Here is a 19,418-nt window from a genome sequence, read left to right on the forward strand (position 1 = left end):
AATTTAACTATATGTTTTTAAAGTGTTGTTGTTGTCTTATGTGTTGTGTCTTGTATTATAATTATCAAAAAATGATTACAATTTATTCTAAATGAACAATTTATTTTCCAGACTAAAAAAAAAAACGTTCACTTCACACTTCAGATTTGACACACCATTCGAGAACTGTTGCAAAAAAAAGTTGACTGCAAACATTGTTCTGCCTGATGAGTACTTAAAAATAAGCTCCCAAACTGTCATTTAATAATTTTAAATGGTTTTAATAATTTTAGCTAAGATCAATTGAATATTTTCGAAACCGTTATTTTAAGGGTTTTCATTGGAAAAAGCTAATTTTTCAGTATCTGTATTACAAATTTAATTTAATATTGGGTTAAACCATTAGTAATTGCTAATAATTGAGCATTAAATATCATTTGTAATTTTGAATTTTAAGCTGTTATTGTGAATCAGAAAAAATAAAAATAATTTTCTACACATTTGGAAAAACAGTTAAAAAATTTTTACACTTGGAATCCCGTTTTTTGAAAGTTCTTTTGTTAAGAACTACTTTTCATTTTTCCTAGAGCAGAGAATATTTTTTTTAAATTCTACACATTTGATTATGGAGAATATTTTACACCACAACTTGAGTCTTTATTTTTAGGTACATGTTATTTTTACTATATACACAGTAGGTCTGAAAAGTTCCCGAACTAAATTTCTGTTGTTGATACAAGTAGTGCCATCTCTCAGGACAACCAATGAACTATGTAGTACGATGTCTGACAAGTATGTATACAAAATTTCATCACATTTCGTCATTCCAGTCTCGAGTTATATTCAGCCGTGAATGTTGTGTTCATGTGACCTCATGTTATGAAACAGAAAAGTGCGATAAAATTTTGTGATCAACTTCAAAAATCTTTTGTTGAAACTTATTCTATGATACAGCAAACATTTCATGATGAAGCTGCATCTCGTACTACAATATACATGTGGTGATATCAGTTTAAAGACAGTAGAAAGTCATTGGATGATGACAAATGAAGCAGGAGGTGGTCAACAGCTGTTTACAATGAAAATGTTGCGAAAGTGTGCGCACTCCTGCTCGAACAATCTCATCTTACCCTTAAAGCCATAGCAGAAGAGCTAAATATCGGTAAAGGTGTGATACGTACAATTCTAAACCGCTGAATTCTAAAAAATAAACCGCTGAAAGGTGTGCTCTCGTTTTGTTCCACACCTCTTGACGGAAGAACAAAAACAGATGTGTCTTTATTGCGCCCAAGACTTCATTGAAATTGCCGATAGAGACCTGAATATTTTGCAAAAAATTGTAACTGAGGATGAAAGCTGGTGCTTCAAGTATGATCCGCAAATGAAGTGCAGTCTGCTGCTTAGTTGAGTCCTGGAGCATAAAGATTGGTGAAAGTCAGGCAGCAAAAATCAAGAGTGAAAACAATGTTGATTGCATTTTTTGACTCAAAGGGCCTGAGTTATCATGAATTTGCCTCAACTGGTCAAACAGTGAATTCTAAATTCTATTTGGAAGTAATGAAGTGCCTGATGCGTTGCATTTGTTGAATCCAGCCTGAGTACCGGGATCCAGGCACTTGGACTCTTGCGAGACAATGCCCCGACACACATAGCAACAGTGTTAACATGTTATTACGCTGCAAATCATATCCCTGTCTTATCCCACCCGACTTGGCTCCAGCAGACTATTTTCTGTCCCCGAAATTCAAGTTGAAGATGAAAAGTTGCTTTTTCAACAACATTCTGGCCATCCAAAGAGCTCGCACCGAGCAATTGAAGGCGATCCCACAAAGTGATTTCTCCAGAGTGTTTGACGGGCTCTACTGATGTTGCAACAAATGTTTAACTAAAGAAGGGTTCTATGTAGAGGGCTGATGTGAGTAAATTAGTTTATCTTTAAATCTGTATTTTTATTTAATTTAGTTCGGGAAATTTTCAGACATACTGTGTATTTTTGATCAATTTTTTTTCTCTTATTAACAATTAAAATTAAAGATCGGTTGCATTTGGGCAGTATGGTGTATAACAGCAACAACAATACTAATAAATAAATATAAAATAATAAATATATATATATGTCTTTGTATTTATGTAAGCTTCTTTGAAAGAAGTTTATTGAAAAAAATATATATATATATATTATTATAATTAATTGCTTTCTCATGAAAAATCTACATAAGTCATGAAAAAATTAATTTCAATTTTTTTTATGTGCTAAATTCTGCTGCTATTCCAAGTCAAATGAGTACTTTAATGAACTCACCCCTCCTCTCACTACCTCTCTCTCTGTGTGTGTGTATGTGTACGTGCGCAGACATGCATGATTTTGTCTACATCAGAACCAATTTTACTAAACGATTACTTTCTTTCAAAGATTGCTATGTTAATTTTTCTCCTACTTCAGTATGAACTTCTGTACAGTAGTAAAAGTTTAGGAAAAAACCTGTTGTTTCTCAAAAATAGCTGACACAATTTTCACTGAAATGTCTAAATCAATAACAATTGCTTATAACACACAGTACAAGTGTACGTGTGGAGTTTTTTCAGTTTAAAAATATTTTTTAACAAACAGTTTCATGTATAATTTAAAAGAATTTTTGTATATAAGATTTGTTTTCTTTGTATATTTTTATTGTTATTTTGTCAGCTTCTTTGAAATGAGTTTGTTGCAAACTCCTTTCAAAAAAGCGTTTGAAAAAATTGTATTTTTTTATAACATAGCTTAACTGTTAGTGATTTAACAAAACTTTCTCAAAACCAAGGAATTCTTTATTTTTTCATTGGTCATCTCATATGAAAAAAAAATAATTGCTTTTGAATAGCATTAATATTATAGTATTTTAGTTTTATATTGTGTGTGTTTTGATGTCAGTTAATTTATTTTGTTAATTGTCAGGTTTATGTGAGGATGGTAGCACGTGCTGATGGCCAAGTAAAAATTGTTAAGTTATCAATGATAGATTTGGCTGGTTCAGAAAGAGGTATGGCAACTGGTTGTAAAGGATTAAGATTCAAAGAAGGTTCAAACATTAACAAATCACTTCTGGCCTTAGGTAATTTAAAAGAAAAAATTTTACCTTAAAATATTTTTAATAAATTCTGTTAGGTTAACTTCCTGTTACTTGGAGAGCGTTGTGCTCACCCTACATGCTTTCTTTGTTATCGTTTTTTCTTACAGTTCTTAGAAATACGACTGACTGTGTACCTTTTGTACTGGACGTTTAGAGACATTAGTCATCATTATTTCTTATATTATCATATTTTTTCTTGATGTATAAAGAATTTGTTTGTTCAGTGTCATATCAGTGAGCCCAGCACTCAGTAGCTAGTAATTGTGTAACAGAAAAATTCAGTCTTTTCAAGTGTATATTTTACGCGTTCAATATTTTATGTTTTTACTCAAGTTTATTTATACATAATTTTATTTATTGTTTTAGTTAGATAAGTATATTGTTTTTAGGGAAACATATCGTACTTTTATATTTCATTTTATTAGTGTAAATACTTTTTTTGTTTTGTTAGTATTCTATTATAGAATTTAACCATTTGTGCGAGAGTAAATCATTGCAAGTTTCTTTCTTTTTGTTATTTCTAATTTTATTGTTACAAAGATGTCCACAAATGTAGAAAAAATTGCTATGTGGTTAGATGAAACTGATGAAAGAGTGTAATTTTAACGATGAAAACAAGATTGATCATCTGGAAAAAAGCGATCACAATATAGACTCAGAAGTATCACTATGTTCTGATCATAAAGACACAGTTATTCAAGTTATATGTGTTAGGTAAAGACAGAACTACTAAATGGAACTCACATTGTCCACAAAGAAATGTGCAAACTCAATCACATATTCTGGTTACGCATTTACCTGGAGTAAAAAAGATAGCAAAAGACGCAAAAACACCGCTTGCTGCGTGGCAACTATTTACTTCAGATGATATTTTGCATGAAACTATAACTTATACAAATATTTATCTAGCAAAATGATTGTCTGAGAAAATGGTTGTCTTCTGCTGTCGTGTGTGCCAAAAAAGAACAAAAATATACTTTTACTATCCATCATGCATTACATTGATGCTATAGACCCTCAAAATAAAGATTTAAAGCCAGAGGTGATCACATTTTACATTCATACAAAAGGAACTGCAGATGTTGTGGATGAAATGATTTGTACATATTCTGTTTCATGCATAAGTTGCAGATGGTCGGTCACTTACCTTTTCATCTTCAAAATGTTGTGACAATAAATAGTCAAATCATTTTTAGAAGTAATCCACAGAAAACAATTTCAAGACAAGAATTCATAAAAATTCTATCCAAAGAACAAACGAAACATTTTCTAGTAACATGAGCTTCAATAAAAAATCTTGATCCAGTTTTAAAAATGCAAGTACGGAAACAAGTTAATTTGCCGGAGGAGGAAGAACTACCTACAGCAGTGACCGAAGAAGATTGCAGAAATGCTCTTATTATATATGTAAAAAAAAACAAAAAAAAAAAAAACAGGAAAACAAAAGTTGCAAAAAATGTTATTCTGCTGTTTGAGGGAGCATACAGCTACAAAATGCAATAAAAAGAAGGGACTAGACACCAAAAGCTGTGATTAGCTAAAATATTAATTTGTTTATAATAATTGGTATTATAATAATATTACTATTATAAAATACTAGACTGGTTTGTATGTGCTATCATAAATGTTACTAATTTACTCTGCTTAATTTTAAACTCTAATGAAAGTATACTATATAAAATATTTATTTTAATATTGTTGAGCCTTGTTGATTTACTTGATAATTTCATATTAATTTTTACCAGGTAATTGTATCAGTAGTTTGGCTGATGGTCTTCGACATATTCCATATAGAGATTCAAAGTTAACCCGCTTATTAAAAGATTCTCTTGGGGGTAACTGCCAAACAGTTATGATAGCTAATGTCAGTCCTTCATCTGCATCATATGAAGATACTTATAACACATTAAAATATGCTACAAGAGCTAAAAAGATAAAGACAAAGGTAATATTTTCTAAACTAATATTTGCAATTTAATGTTAATATTTTAATTTATAGTTTTATATTTAATGTTTTTCATGCTTAAACAGTTTTGTATAGATTAAACTACATTAATAAAAGGGTCTAACAGATGACTAGTCCACGTTTCCTTGATCTGGTCTTCGTCCATTTCCCTGTACAGTTCTTAGTTTTAAGTTTGTAACTTGGAGTCTTCACCAAACTTTCTATGGCTAATCATTTATTAAATTTTCCCATTAACCTGTATATTCTTTTAAAACTTTAGTTTGTTCAGAATGATCATCTCTACCTGTAGTAGTGTATGATCAAAGAGAATGGGATAATACTAAATTCTAAATGTGATACCTTCACTTACCCCGTGAATTTACACAAGAAAGCCTGATCTACTGGATTTTATTGAGGAAACTGAGACTTTCTCATTCAGCTCCATTCTTTGTAGGTGTTTATGAAGGTTCTGTGACTTAGCAACAGTCCTGTTACTTTTCTACATCCTGTTCAATGTCAAATAGCTGACAGATTATCTCTATGTATATCATAGCTTTACTGTTTTCTTTTAATGAATGATGAAACAACCAATGCTTCTTTTTTCAATCCCTCAGTACATCTCCATTACATTATAACCAGTTATCTATTTTCATTTTATAATTTGAAAATTTTATTCTTAAATTGGTAACAATAAATCTGTGTGACATTTTTGGAGATCTCTTTAGAAATGTTACCAGTAGTGATTCTCAAAATCTGCTGGTGATACTAGGCCACAGTTTTGGTTGAGAAAATATGTAGATCCCTACCCATGTTATTCTTACTGCAACAAATTAGCTATCACAATATTAAAATAAGTGCATTTGTAAATTTATGTGTACTATTAAGATTGATTGGGTAACGCAAATCGCATTCTGTCATTTAGAAAGTTAGGAAAATGAAATAATGGTATAATCAATTACTTTGTTAGTAAAATGTAGAAAAAAATGATATTGCATTTCACACAACATTTGCTATTCAGTGTGCGTATTCATGTGTGTATAAGCATACAAACTTTTATATATGTATATATATTCAGCATTAACAACTTAACCATCAATACACAACAACAGATAAAACCTAAAAAAAAAACTAACTTTCACAGGATCCCACATCATCAGTCTGTACACAAATGCTATAAGATCTTGTTGCCTTATACATGCCGAGCTTTATATCGGCAAGCGCTACACTAGCTGCTCAGAACTCAGTGGGAGTGCAGTATATATACGCATGTGCACAAGCACCACTTCCCACCAACCTAGCTGACCGTGCAGCTCTCCCACCACAGCGCCACTGTGGCCCTACCACTCACAGGCATTTATAAAAGAGCGAACGGCAGAACAATTTTTTAATTTGTCACTGACCACCACTTCAAGAAGCAGAAGAAGAAGATGGAAGAAGAAAGAAAATGTTTCCAGGTTGACCCTGTTAGACTTCCTGGCAGATGCCATCATACTTGCCAGAGCAGCAGGCCTGGCCAGCCTGCCGAGGAAGCTGATGGGTGCAGACATTACCTTCCCGCCCTTTCTTGCTGGGCTTGAAGTACGCTGGCTGGTGGGGCCATCAGCAGGAGCCAGCCCAGCATGGGATTGCTTGGAAAGAACCACCTTGGATGCACCGGCAGAAGATACTAACCTGACACTGCCATGCTGTAGTGGGGACCCAACTGCTGCTGAGCGGAAGCTTGGTCCAATTCCAACAGATGAGATGACATCGCCGGAAACCAGCTTCTGGACCCAATAGCTCTTCTCAGTGATACCTCACAAAACATACAAATGGCCTTTTTCAGGGACATCACTCCAAAAACCTGAAACAGCTCTTTTCAAGGCTACCACGAGGTTTTAAGGTGCCACGTGCCATCAAAGCTGTTCATGACAATCTATATTCAACATTAAAACCAGAAACATAGAAAAAGTAGAAAATTGTTAATATGCTAATTATAGGTAACACATATTCACATAATTAAAAGTGTTTTTTTAAAGGCAATTAACCAAAAACAAAATTCAGCATCAGGGTGAAAACGTTATTATTTAGCCAGCAGTCAACCTTTTAAATGACCTATGTAATAATAAAAGTTTATATTATAAATGTTATACCAATTAGATATATATCAAATTGTTTTGCACAAGTTAGAGCTCAGAAATTACTTACACTGGCTAAGGTAACAATCTGTATTTTCCCATACATTCTTTTCTAAAAATGAAAATGTGAATGGTTTTTGCCTGTTTTTTTATTTTTTTTGTAAATGTTTTAAGATATACCAACTTCTTAAAATCTGTTTATTTAAAATTTGATTAACATATTTTTCATCATATTTCAAAAGCCTGAACACTATTATGTTTTTTTTATTTTATTTGTTTTTAAAGACTGATGAGGAGATGTATTGAAACATTCTTCATAAAACTTGTCTTTATTCCAACAGAAAGAAAAAATTTATGAAAGCATTATTACTTTTTATTTAACCTTTTTTTAATTGGTTGCAATTTATTTTGCATTTACTCTCAAATTTTCATTCAGTAAATTTTCATGTTATCTAATCAGTATATGTTTTTGTGTTTTATGAAAAAAAAACAGCTAACTAAGAACATAATGTCAGTGGACATGCATATCAGTCATTATGTTAAACTGGTTGAGGAATTAAAGAAAGAGAATATGGTCCTGCAGAGTCAGGTGCGGGCTCTGGAACTTACTGTTGCTGATTCTGGCCGTAAATCTTCTCAAATACCTGATTTAACTGTATGGTGTAACCATCTGAACAGTTTGTTTGATGAAAAAATAAAATTGCATGTCCGATTGTTGAAAATTAAATCAGAAGCTAATGTTCTAAATTGGAGGATTAAACATAAAAAGGAAATAGAAAATATTATTGAGAATTCTCGTAGTGGTTTATCAAATGAAATGGTAAGTGTTTGTTTAAGTATTGATATTATTATAACATTTTAGAGAAAGGATTAATTTTCTTTTTATTTCTTGCTGCATTGTACGTGTCATTTTTTCATCAATTATGAAGAAGAAAGAAATTATTCAGTATCAGCTTTTTTGATTTCCTTTTTTTGTAACTAATTTTACATGATATATTTACAGGAAATTGTGTTTAAATTATACAGTTTTTTTATTAATAATTTATTCAAAATTGTTTCAATGTAATACAAGGTATACATGTTTTTAAAAAGAAACTCGTGCCTATTTTTAGAGAATAATTAAGGTAAATTATTATCAGTTAAGTTATTAAAAGTACTAATATAATAAATATTTTATTGTATGTGATTATAAATTTTAAATTTAGAATAATAATGAATTGAAGTTCTTTGTTATAAAAAATAAGGAAATTGAATGTAAGAAAAATAGCAATTTTTGAATTTAGAGAAGTGGATGAAAATATAAAACGAAAACTGTGAAAATTTGTTTAACATGAATCAATCTATTTTTGAAGAAAAGAATTACATTGAATTTTTATGTTTAATTCATATAGCTTGTACACTGCTTAGAAATTTCAAACTTTTTTCATTTTTTTTCTGGAAATATAATGTCATTGAAGGCATTATACTCCTTTTTTTCATTTGCTGTTTGTAAGTTCATCATTGTTGTCATTTTGGTTATCTCTTTGCCTCCATTTTTTAATTTGGCATTAGTTTTATTATATTTTTATTTTTATTTTAACTTGACCACAGCAGCAAAAGGGGATAATATGTTTTACAAGGGTAGAGTGAAAAGTTCCAGGCCTGGATAAGAAAACATTTTACTGGGTACATTTTTATCTATTTTTCATCATAGTCATCATTAAGTTCTACACACTTAGCCCAGTGTTCCACAAGAGTCCTAATACCAGTTTGGTACGTCAATTTATTCAGCTCGTTAAAATAACTATTTATGGCTGCAATAACTTTATTATTGGTCAGAAATCTCTTCCCTCCAAGCCATTTTTTTAAGTTAGGAAAAAAGTGATAGTCACCGGGAGCCAGATCAGGTTAATATGGAGGTTGTTGAAGCAATTCATACCGTAATTCGTTGACTTTTATCATTGCAGTGATTGAAGTGTGAGCTGGAGCATTATCTTGATGGAAAAGCCTCTTTTGTTTTTGGCAAATGCGGTTGATTTTCCTTAAATTTAATTACTGAGATGCAGCAATAGAATTACATAATATTCGCCATTGTTTCACCCTTTTTAAGATAATCAATGAAAGTTATTCCACATGCGTCCCAAAAAATGGTTTCCATAATTTTTTCATGCTAAAAGTCGTTTTCGCTTTTTTTCAACCCATTGTTTTGACGGCTGTTTATCTCGAAAGTGTAGCGATGAACCCAAGTAAAGTCTCTTCAATTAAAAATTCCTCTGAATTAAGCTAAAGTTTTTTCGGCACTGTTTTTGGTCAGGTATGAGGAAATGCAGCACCCAACTACCACTGCTTGTTTTTGCCCAAATGTTGGCATGTCAGCACACTCTGCTAGCTCATTCTCTGTCACTTGGTTGATCTGCCAAAACAATTTTATACACTTTTTCTATCATTTTTTTGTTTCTGTTCAGAAGGGTGTGGTTCATCACTAGTGTGTGTTTGACCCCTTTTAAACTGCGATCTAGCGTTTAACTGTTGTATATGATGGATAAAAGTCTTCCAGTGGTGTATCAAGCTCTTTTTTAATTTCCTTTGTACTAAAGCGTTTCAGAAAAATGTATTTAATCACTACATGAATTTCCAGGTTTTTCCATTTTCCAAAAATGACCTAATTCTCTACTTTGATAGTCTGTAAATACTATATTAACTGATGCAGAGACTTGAAACTCTTAAGGTAAACTAATGAAGACTGGAATCATGCGATGCTATTGTGAATTAAATGTACTAACGTCATCTTTTGTGTGAGGCCTGGAACTTTTCACACCATCCTCGTATGTCTTGTAGTTCCAGAATGGGTGCATCAGTTTTCATAAAATAAACATCAAATGATTTGTCTCTATCGTGGGCACATTGAGAATGGTAGATGCCATTTTGAAAAACCAAAACCGTTTCAATTTCATGCCATTTCAATTTCAAGTGAAATGAAAATAAAAATCTTAAAGTCAATATCAAAATTGTACAGAGTTGTCTTAAATGAATGTTTATAGTTACTTATCATTACACTTCATTTATTTATTTATTTTTTTTTAAATAAAAGAAAAAACAGTCAGTAAATGTGTAATTAAATATATTTAAGTTATTTAGAAAAATAAGTTATCATAGTGGAAAAATATTAGAGTTAAAACTAAGATGATTATTTTAGTGAAGTTGGCTGTTATTTTAGCATTTTGTTCTCTGTTCTCATCCTTCAAATTAAGGTATAAATTTTGAGGTTTTGGTATGTTAGGTCATAAAAGATGTTTTTTTTTAAATTAAATTTTATGATGCCTTTAAAGGTATTACCTATATTTACCATTAAACAATACATATCATTATTATTATGAGACTCTTATATTATTATTGAGGTGCAGTTCAAAATTAAGGGCCGTTGAGTTATAAATAGTGGTTGGTAATACTTGAGTAATTTGCGGAGCACAATAGCTTTAAGAGGTCTATTGGACATGTAATTTCCACATTGCCGTCAGTTCATTGTTGTTTGCCTAAATGAGACAATGTGTTAAAATGAGTTCAGCTACAAGAAATCCCACCAGTCTGAAGTTTGATCAGTGATTAAATTTCTAAACACAAGAGAACATAATGCTGCTGAAATTGACCTTCAGTTGCGTGAAACGTTATGGATCTACTGCAGTGAGTGAAGCAAAAGTGAGGCAATGGTGTCTTGAGTTTAAGGAAAGCCATTTAAATATTCATGATGAACAGAGAACATGAAAACTAACTGAACGTGATAACAGAGAAGTATCTGGACTGATGATCTCCTTTAACGTGTAAATGCAAAAGGGAGAGAAAATCATCGCTTTTTGATTAGCAATCTTTCTCTAGAATTTCCAGAGATTTCAATGACAACATTGTTGAGAATCGTAGCTGACAATCTAGGCTTATCTTAGTATGTGTGTATGATGGGTACCGAAAATGTTGACAAATGCTCACAAAGATCACAAAATATCTGCATGTGCATTACTCAGGTGCTTTAACCACAAGGAAGACAAAACTTTTCCCATATTATCATTGGTGACAAAAAATGGATTTTATGTCAGTGCTGAGATGAAACAATAATCCATGCAGTGGTGTCATTCTGGTTCATCTAACCTGAAAAAATTCAAACAAGCCCAGTCTTGAAGGAAAATCAAGGCAACTGTATTTTGCAACCAAAAGGAGTGTTCCCTTTATTTCATGGAACCTGGAACATCCATCATGTCACATGTTCTATTGTGAAACACTTTCTAAACTGTGTTGTGTCATTCAAAATCTATAACCAAGAATGCTGAGATAAGGAATTGTTGTTCACGATAATGCACATTCATATATGGCTGCATGCACAATAGAAACAATTAAAAAATTTGGATGGAAGAATTTTTTAACATCCTCTGACAGTCCTGAACTTGCATCCAGTGACTTCCATCTCTTCCTGCACCTCAAAAACTGGCTTGTATTCAGTGATTTGAGGAAGGTTAAGAATTGAAAATCTCTGTACAAAAACTGCTTCAATCCCAGGTGGTGTAACTTTACGCAGAGGGTTTGAAGAAGCTTATTTCACAATTTCTGAAGTGTTCTGTCTAAGTGAACCACTTTTCATTCTTACAACCATGTTTCCTCTTATGTTCGACTGCAGCCTCCAATTACTTGCAGCTTGTGAGAAGAAAATGGTGATTATGTAGAAAAATAAAGTAAAATATGTAAGTATTTGAAACCATTATTAAATTTTTCATTTTTTCAATTGCTCACATTTTGTACTGATCGGCCCTTACTTTGAACTGTGCTTTGTATATTACATTATGGAATTAGTAGAAACACCTGCAAAGACATCAAAATACAAGCTTAATATGAACTTACCAATTCATATAATAAGCCTTTTGAACCCAGGATTCACATCTACAAATATGGTAAATTATAACTTTTGGTGTAAGTTTTCAGCTAATAATCATAAGTTACATAATCATATCTATATATATAAAAATGAATGTTTGTCTGTCTGCATGTATCTTATGCCATCCTAAACCGTTCATCCGATAGTGATGAAACTTTGGGGAATGGTTGGACGCATGCCAGGGAAGGTTTCTGAATTAGTTTGGACCCGTTAGGTGGCGCTGGCATCGAGATATTTTGAAAAATTGTATTTATGGTCCGATTTGCCTCATATTCATAATACATGTTACTTACATGGAAAGAATTATCTCTGCAAAAAATTAACCCGCTAGATGGCGCTGGGGTTGAGATATTTAGAAAAATTATATTTGTGGACTGATTTGGTTCATATTCAGAATATGAATATTAGTTATGAGAAAAAAATTTTTTTTGCTAAAACTACACCCGCTAGGTAGGGCCGGTTATTTACAAAACAAACAAACAAATATCAAATATACAAACAGACTTTTTTACTCTATATATATATAAAAGGCATGTTTGTTTGTGTGTCTGCTAAAGACCAAAAAACTAATGGACCGTTCATTTAAACTCTTTCTCCTCCACTCTCTCTCTCTCTCTCTCTCTCTCTCTCTATACATATATATATATATATATATTTATATATTCTTTATATATTATTGTCATTTTGGTTAACGTGTAATACTAATATAAAAAAATGAATCATTTTATACAAATTCAATTCATACAACAGTTAATTAAAATTAACTGTAAAAATTAATAATAATATACTAAAATTTTTAGATATTAAAATAAATATTAATGAAAAATGAAATTATTATTGAAAGTTTCAGAATATCAACACATCTTAGTACCACCACCCACAAAAAAATCAAATTGCCCTTGAACACACAAAATAAATATATATTTTTGTATGGTAACAAAGAGAATTAGGCAAAGAATTAAAATAAATTAATGGTTAAACAAAATGGATAATTATATTGTTTGCAATGCAAAAATAAAAAATATATTAAAAGAATACAAAAGAAATAATTTCTTAATTTTTAAGAAAAAATACAAGAAACATAACCCTAGGAGCTAAGTTAGTTGTAATTATATTAATAAAAATACAATGAACTATTTAATGTCTTCAATAATGAAAGTTGTTGACTTTTAACAAAAGTTATTATTATTTAACAAAATATAAATATAAATTATAATAAAATAACCTTCCGTAAGATAAATTTAATAGTAGTGATATTTATGGAATTAGTTGTTAATAATTGTAAACAAATTTTGTTTAATATTGGAAATCTAATAGATTATTCCAACTGATATTTTTTGAACATTTAGAGCATATAAAAACAAAAGGAAGAATTTTTCAAATATTAGTGGTGATCTCATTATAAATGGACGTACAGTGGCAGAGAGTAATCTAGAGATATTAGAAATAAATAACAATAGTAATAAAGTTGATTGTTTAGAAAAAAGGGCTTTGTTCAGAAAAGTATTTAAATTTTCTTGTAGTAAGTCAACCAGCACTCAGAGCATATTCCAACAAGTAGCACTGGCTAGTGGTAACTTTTGGAAACAGTGCCATTTGATGTGTTACGCTATCATTGTTAGTTTTTGAGTTACAACAGTTAGAGTAAACGTGTGTGCTAAGCCTTCGGTTTTTAACAAAGTAAAAATGAAGAATAATATAAAGAATAATGTGTGTTTGTGTTAAATTTTGCTGCAAACTCAATAAAACCTTTCACAGATATTTTAATGCTTCAGCAAGCATTTAGGAAGACTGAATGAACAAACTTCAGTGCTACAAATTGTTCAGTCACTTTAAAGGGGGTAGAACATTGGCTGACAAGATCCCATATCTAGTTGACCTTCTGTGTTAACAATCAGTGATAAAATTGATGCTGTTCATGCTACCATGGGTTGGCACTTTGGCACAAACTTGTAAGAAGGACTTGATCAGTAATTTCATAAAGTTATTGGGAAGGGTGGAGGTTCAGCGCTTCTAATAAGGAAATTTGAAGAATAGTATGAGCTTCTATTAATAAAATACCTTCAGAATCCTAGGAATACTTCCATTTCTGTGCAAATCAGGGATTTTCCTAAATTACATGAGTTCAAAGCAACAATCACAGCCTTGGCTGAAGGTTATGAAAAGTTAGCCTCAAAGCCAGTTGAGGTGAGGAAAATGGCAGTGAAGGAGACTGTTTCTGTCCCACAGCAACGTAACGTTTCCCAGAAATATTGCAGGAGAAATGGTCAGTCTGACCCGAAAGCAGCTGGAGATTCTTTCCATAAATCTTAAGGCAGGAGTAACATAGAAAACAGGCAAAGAAATGAAGGACAAATTCCAGGTCATCTTACATCAGAAGAGGTTGAACCTGAAAATTCGTAATATAAGGGAGACCAATATAAGGGGACCCAAAAAGGGGTTAGTTGTCATCACTGATGACAGAGATGGTAAAATTTATCTCTGACTCACTTGAGGTCGGTAAATCTGACATAAAAGTCATCCCTAAGAGGAAGAGGCATCCCAGGATCACAATTTATGACATCGACCAGCATTTGTCAGAGAAGGAGATTCTCATTAGAGAGCAGAATACTCAATGACAGAAGGGCCTTTAAGGCTGAATGTCAATTGTTATTTAAAATGGTAGACGTGAGGCGGAGTGCTACCACGGGTATTTGAGGTGAGTCCTGATCTCTTGAAACACTTCTTTGCTGAGGGCAGGTTGATTATTGAATTTTCTTCTTGTAGGGCTCTTAGGTGTTCAGCGTTGCTTCAAATGCTGCCAGTACAAACACAGAACTAAGTTCTGTAAACATCTAGTGGCAGTGTGTGCTCATTGTGGGGGTGAGGGACATAAACGTAATTAGTGTCCTTGGAAGTTGGAGGGTCCGCTTGTTAAATTGTGGGTGTCTTTGAAAGGATTACAAGCACTCTGTGAATAGTAAAGATTGTGGCTGTTATTTGAGAGTAGTTGAGATTTATTACAATTCATTATCGTTAGATGGTTAAAATTGAGCAATTAAATGCACAGGGTGCTTATATTGTTCAGATTGAGCTTAGTGAGATTGCATTACAGTTTTTTTTTTTGGTGAGGAGGGGGAATACCAGTTACATATGCCCATAAGGGGCAGTGTCGGACTCACCACAGGTTCCACAAGGTGTTAATTAAAGTACATATGTGTGTAATTAAAGTGCATAAATTGATACATAGTTAATAGCATCAACAGTAGAGTGCCCCTGGATGAAGCTGTACTGATTGTCTGAGAAACCACCGGAGAGCTGTATTTCCTTTAGTATCCATCTAGCAATCATCCATTCGTACAGTTTTCCTATTGAGTTAATAAGACATATAGGTCTATAATTCTTATTCTCCTGCATCCCATTTCCAGGTTTAGGGACCAGGACTAACCTTGCAACTATCCAGTTGTAGGGGAAGTCTCCCCTTCCAAGAGTCACGTTCAGCTCCTCCAACAGGGCCCAGGGATGGCACTCTGCCAGTCTTCTTATTACTCACCACGGCACCCCATCTGAACCTGGGCTTTTCTTTTTATTGATCTTTTTTGTCGCCAACTGTAACTCCCCTAGAGAGAACCTGTGAACATCATCATTGAGAATCTCAGTCCACTCCTTTTCCATAACACATAAAAGGGATAATATTGCCCTCTTTGTCTGCTCCCTAGACAAACAGGGGACTGTCTACTCAGCTTCCTAGTTGCTATCTGAAAGCCTCTTCATTGGAGGTCGGAATCCAAGTCAGAAATTAATTTATTCCAAGCATCTGATTTTGCTTTTTTAATCGCAGTGCTTAGTTTCTTCCTGGCGGTTTTATACTCCGCCTCAGCCAAGTCAATATCATCTGATCGTCTACCCCTCATCTTCTGTAGTATTCTTCTAGCTCTATATGTTGCTCTCATTACCCAGCAGTTTCATCGGACCACCAGTAGACTTGCTTCCTGTTAGACCTTATCACATTGGAATACTTCTGGCATTCTTCCTGCAGGAGCTTACTCAGTCTTGCAGGTTCATGTGTCTTTTCAGTTCTGTGTCTTCAGTGATGACTCAGAGGATCCGTTGAGTTTGTTTCCCAGTGGGTTTCTATCTTGTATGAGCCACCACACGTCTAAGTTCATGATGTCCTATCTGGAACAGAACAGCCTAGTAATCGCTGCAATGGTCTTCCTCAAACACCCTACAGTCCTCTTCACAGTCGTGTATTCTCGCTGCAACCTCGACTACATCTAGGACAGATCTGTATGTTCCCCTTGAAAAGGTGGGTACTGCCAGCTTGCCGATGACCGCAAGACCTGTGTTAGCTAACATTGTTGCAAACTAAAAACCCCTTCTTGTGTCAGTCCACCTAGTTCTAGGCTTTCGGAATTAAAATCCCCAGCCATGATAACTGGGTTTTTCTGTCTCCTGATACATATCTCCAAATCGTCAAGGAATTTATGGAAAACTGACTGTTCCCACTTTGGGGAGGCATATCCACCCACCATAACAGAGTGAGTGAATTCAACCACGACGAAGTTATCACAAGTGGTGACTTGCTCCACAGTAAACTGCTCCAAGACTTTCATAATCACAACATCTGAGTCCTTATGTGGACACCTGAGCCCGATTCGGCTTTGTGATGATGAGGAAATCCCGGTCACACTCTTTAGCCATCTGTAACACAAGGTCTTGCACAGCTCAGCCCATGTTTACATTCAGTAGGATGATCTTCATGCTTGAAATTTCGAACAGACTCTGGCCCCCATCTGATTTCTGACAGTTCCACAAGCCACACACTTCTGGAAAACCTTACATTCTGCCTTCCTATGCTCAGAGAGGGTTATTTAGAGAGTTGGATGTTATTTTGTTGCAGCATCCATATTTTGTGTCCAGTGAACTGCCAGGTTTCTCTTATTGGAAAAGATTCTATTGTGGCTCTGATAGAAGGTGCGAAGAATCCTGCTGATTGTCATCTTGAGGTCTGGGATAAAATCCTACGACTCTCTGGCAATAGTTCAATCCTTATCGGTGCAGATGTGAATGCTAAGTCACTGTTGTGGCAATGTGGTTTCACCAATGATGGCAGTGAATTAACAGAGGGCTTTTTGGTCCATTGTGGTCTACAGGTATATAATGTACCTGGTGAGTTGCCCACCTAGATAGGTATGGTAGATGGGCATTGGCTGTTTGGTGGAATGAACATCGACGTTGCTGTTGGTAAGATATTCTTGCCAATGTTTGTTACTGGAAGGTGGTTGATGATTGCTCAAGTAATCATCGATTGATTGTTTATTAAATTGTTGGTGGCAGTGGGTTTGTCGGTGAATTTCATTGATGCTGCCAAGTGTTCAATTCTGCGTAGTTCTGGTCGAGAGATGCTTGCACCATGGTGGAGTAGGAAGTTGTCAGCCTTAGAGAGTGCTGTCTGTCATTTATAGAGAGCATCTCAGCGTGAAGGTGATCCAGAAACAGCAGGAGGTCCTTGTTGCTGAATATAGAGGTAGGAGATCTCAATATTTTAAAGTCTGGACTGTAAAGAGGGATTCCTGGCATTCCTTTGTGCATGAGCAGGGGAATGAGGGTCCCTGAGGAGTCATATATATGGTGTTGGGACATAAACAACGATAGGACATTCTTCTGTCCGCTCTCGACCAGTTTTTCTGTAATTTCAGACACGTCTGAAATTTTACACAGATTACTTGACGATTTACTGCCTGATGACAGTGAAGCCGGAGAGACTGCATACCATCTGTGGGTGCAATGTGAGGTCATTCAGTTTCATGAGGGGTGCAGTGTCCTTGGAGATTACTAAGGCCGAGGTCTATCAAGGTATTTGTAGTTTTGGGTACGGGTAAGGCCCCAGGCTTTGATGGAATAATGGCGGAGATTCTTGTTCATTCGGTTGGGGTAAGTGTGAGAGTGGTCACATGAGTTTTCAATAAATTGTTGTTTGGAGGATACTTCCCTTTGTGTTGGAAGAAGGAGATTGTAAAATTGTTTTTTAAAGATGGCAATAAGGATCCCCCAGTTAGTTCATCATATAGGCCGTTGGTGTTACTGCTGGTTATTGGTAAGGTTCTGGTAAAAGGTTCTGTACCTATGTATAAACGAGAGGCTGACCTCGCAAGGCTTATTGATGGTGGAGAATGGGATGGAGAATACTTTGTGTGATGAGTGTGTTAACAACTAATAAGGTGGAATATGTCCTGGAAATTTTCCGAGACATTTACTATGGTAGCCCTCTGCCATTTACCAACTCTAGAAGCAGAGAGAATGTACTGTGAGTGAATTGCATGCAGGTTATACAAAATTACTTCAGTCATTGGGATGTGCTGTTCAACGAGGGCCGCCATGAGGTTGGTAAGACGCTGTTCAAGGGATGTCCCCAGGGCAGTGTATTAGGTCCTTTGTTGTGGGTGGTGATGTTGAGCCTCTTCTATGGCTGAGGTTGCCCAATGGGTCTTGTATTTTGGCTTAGCCATAATGGGCCTCTGCTGATCAAAGGATGCTTGCAGAGGGAGGTTGAACTCTGAGCCACTCAAACTTGCAGGATACTTGGAGCTATGGAGTCATCAAATTAAGATGACGTTCAGCCCAGAGAAGACCACAATGATTCCACTCAAACGCTGTTTGGCAATGAGTTGGCAAGTACGTGTTTCAATGTCAGGACAGTATATCAAGTATGTTCCGGTTCAAAAGTACTTCAGGGTGTTTCTTGATGAGAAATTTCAATTTAAGAAGCACCTTCAATACGTCGCGAAGAGGGCCGAAGTAGTGCGTTCTTTGGAATATGATGTGTGGTCAATCCTGATTGGGGTCTTAACCCTTCAATACCATGAATATCCTGTATAAGGGCGTGTGCTAGGTTATTATGGAATATGTGTTGTCTGTTTGGCAGAGAGGCTAAAATTCAAAAGCTATCGGAATATATTATTGAGGGCTCAACACCTTATATTGTTAATGGTAACAGGTGGTTACCATACGATTTCACAGGAGGCAATCTTGGTGATTTCAGGCATGAAACCAATAGATTTGATTGCATCTGAGAAGCAACAGTGTTATGTTGCTAAGTCCAATGAGTTGACTTCAGAGAAAGTGCAGGAAATTGAACAACATGGCAATGCTTTGTGGCTGGCCAGTTGGGATGAAACAGAGAGTGGGTGTTATACACATGATCTTTTTCCAGATGTTGTTGGTTTGCAGGGCACTTCGTGAGTGCTCCCTAACAAGCACGTGATGCAATTTCTTTCTGGACATGGCACTTTCAGTGACAATTTGCAGAGACTTGAACTGGTGGACTCCTGTATGTGTCCACAATGTGGACAGTTGAATGATGCCTATCATGTTTGTTATGTGTGCCC

At 34.5% G+C, this 19,418-nt stretch overlaps 1 protein-coding gene across 2 annotated transcripts in view; it reads left to right on the top strand.

Annotated features, from left to right (window-relative positions):
• Klp67A (Kinesin-like protein at 67A) overlaps positions 1 to 19,418 on the top strand; it is a 95,538-nt gene that overhangs the window by 22,305 nt on the left and 53,815 nt on the right. For both annotated transcript variants that reach the window (XM_075357848.1, XM_075357849.1), the window contains exons 6-8: positions 2,915 to 3,071; positions 4,835 to 5,034; positions 7,645 to 7,971. In XM_075357848.1, coding sequence (XP_075213963.1) covers positions 2,915 to 3,071; positions 4,835 to 5,034; positions 7,645 to 7,971 — 684 coding nt within the window. The remainder of the gene's footprint in view (positions 1 to 2,914; positions 3,072 to 4,834; positions 5,035 to 7,644; positions 7,972 to 19,418) is intronic.

Source organism: Lycorma delicatula, chromosome 2, assembly GCF_047948215.1.
Source record: "Lycorma delicatula isolate Av1 chromosome 2, ASM4794821v1, whole genome shotgun sequence".
Taxonomy (NCBI): Eukaryota; Metazoa; Arthropoda; class Insecta; order Hemiptera; family Fulgoridae; genus Lycorma; species Lycorma delicatula.